We start from the raw sequence: 1,515 nt of genomic DNA on the forward strand, positions 1-1,515 counted from the left end.
TACCGTAAAATCCGGACTATTGAGCGCACCTGACTATAAGCCGCACCCACTAAATTTAAGAAGAAAAAAAATTTGTACATATATAGGCTGCACTTGTTTATAAGCCGCAGGTGTCCACATTGTAACATGAGATATTTACACAGAAAGATGTTACACAGATTTTTTTTAACTTTTAATTAAATAAATGCTTTTTCTGAACGGTGCCTGTAACAAAATCGTCTCACCATCGATTCAATGATGCCAAGCTTACGTGCAGCAGCTCTATTTCCTTCTTCAACAGCCAGATCGATCGCCTTTAACTTGAAAGCTGCATCATATGCATTTCTTCGTGCATTTTCCATGATGAGGGTGTGCGCATGAAGCGCAAAATGACTGCTCTGAAGAATTTAGTGTGAGTGCATTTGATTTAATTCGAACAGTTTCATTGGTCCACTGTGAACTGTTCGGTATCGAACAGTTTTATTGGTCCACTGTGACAAGGCTAAATGTATTGGCGGCACGAAGCTCGTTAGTCTGTAAAAATCCATAAATTTGCCGCATCGTTGTTTAAGCCGCACCGCCGGTTGCTTGTGAAAAAAGTAGTGGCTTATAGTCCAGATTTTACGGTAAATGAGCTGAGGTGGCTCGGGCATCTGTTTCGGATACCTCCTGGGCACCTTCCTAGGGGAGGTGTTCAGGGCATGTGCCACCGGGAGGAGGCCTTGGGGAAGACCTAGGACACGCTGCAGGGACTGTGTCGTTCGGCTGACCTGGGAACGCCTCGGCAGGCATTCCCCAGGAGGAGCTGGAGGAAGGAAGTCTGGGCATCTCTGCTTAGACTGCTGCCCCCACGACCTGGTTCCGGATAAGCGGAAGACGATTGATGGATGGACAATAAATGAGTATTTAGTGAAAAAGAATTTTTTTTTTTAATATCTTTTTTTCTTTTTTCCAGGATGAAATTCCTTCTGAAGATCACATGAAGAAAGTAGCAGGTGTTTCTAAAACAAGAAAAGCAGGCAAACGAACAGCCAAGTATGACCTTTGTTCTTTTATATAGAAATAAATCCCACACTGAAGCTAGACCTAAATGTTTAACTCTCACATTTTAAATAAAGCTACATTTGTCAACATACAGTGAGGAACAGAAGTATTTTGCAGGTTCTCCCATTTAGAAATCATGGAGGGGTCTGAAATTCACATTGTAGGTGCATTCCCACTCTGAGAGACAGAATTTAAAAAACATTTTCAGGAAATCACGTTGTATGATTTTTAAAGAATTTATTTGTCTTGCACTGCTGAACATAAGTATTTGAACACCTGAGAAAATCAGTGTTAATATTTGGTACAGAAACCTTTGTTTGCAATTACAGAGGTCAAACGTTTCCTGTAGTTCTTGACCAGGTTTGCACACACTGCAACAGGGATTTTGGCCCACTCCTCCACACAGATCTCCTCTAGATCTGTCAGGTTTCGGGGCTGTCGCTGAGCAACGCGGCGTTTAAGCTCCCTCCAAAGATGTTCTATTGGATTGAG

General features: G+C 42.2%; 1 protein-coding gene across 1 annotated transcript in view; it reads left to right on the forward strand.

Moving 5' to 3' along the window:
* The window catches only part of ahctf1 (AT hook containing transcription factor 1), a 23,552-nt gene that overhangs the window by 20,570 nt on the left and 1,467 nt on the right, over positions 1 to 1,515 (forward strand). Inside the window, exon 39 of the mRNA XM_020589844.1 lies at positions 935 to 1,014. Within this exon, the coding sequence (XP_020445500.1) occupies positions 935 to 1,014 (80 nt within the window). The remainder of the gene's footprint in view (positions 1 to 934; positions 1,015 to 1,515) is intronic.

Source organism: Monopterus albus, unplaced genomic scaffold (assembly GCF_001952655.1).
Source record: "Monopterus albus unplaced genomic scaffold, M_albus_1.0 scaffold10.1, whole genome shotgun sequence".
Lineage (NCBI taxonomy): Eukaryota > Metazoa > Chordata > Actinopteri > Synbranchiformes > Synbranchidae > Monopterus > Monopterus albus.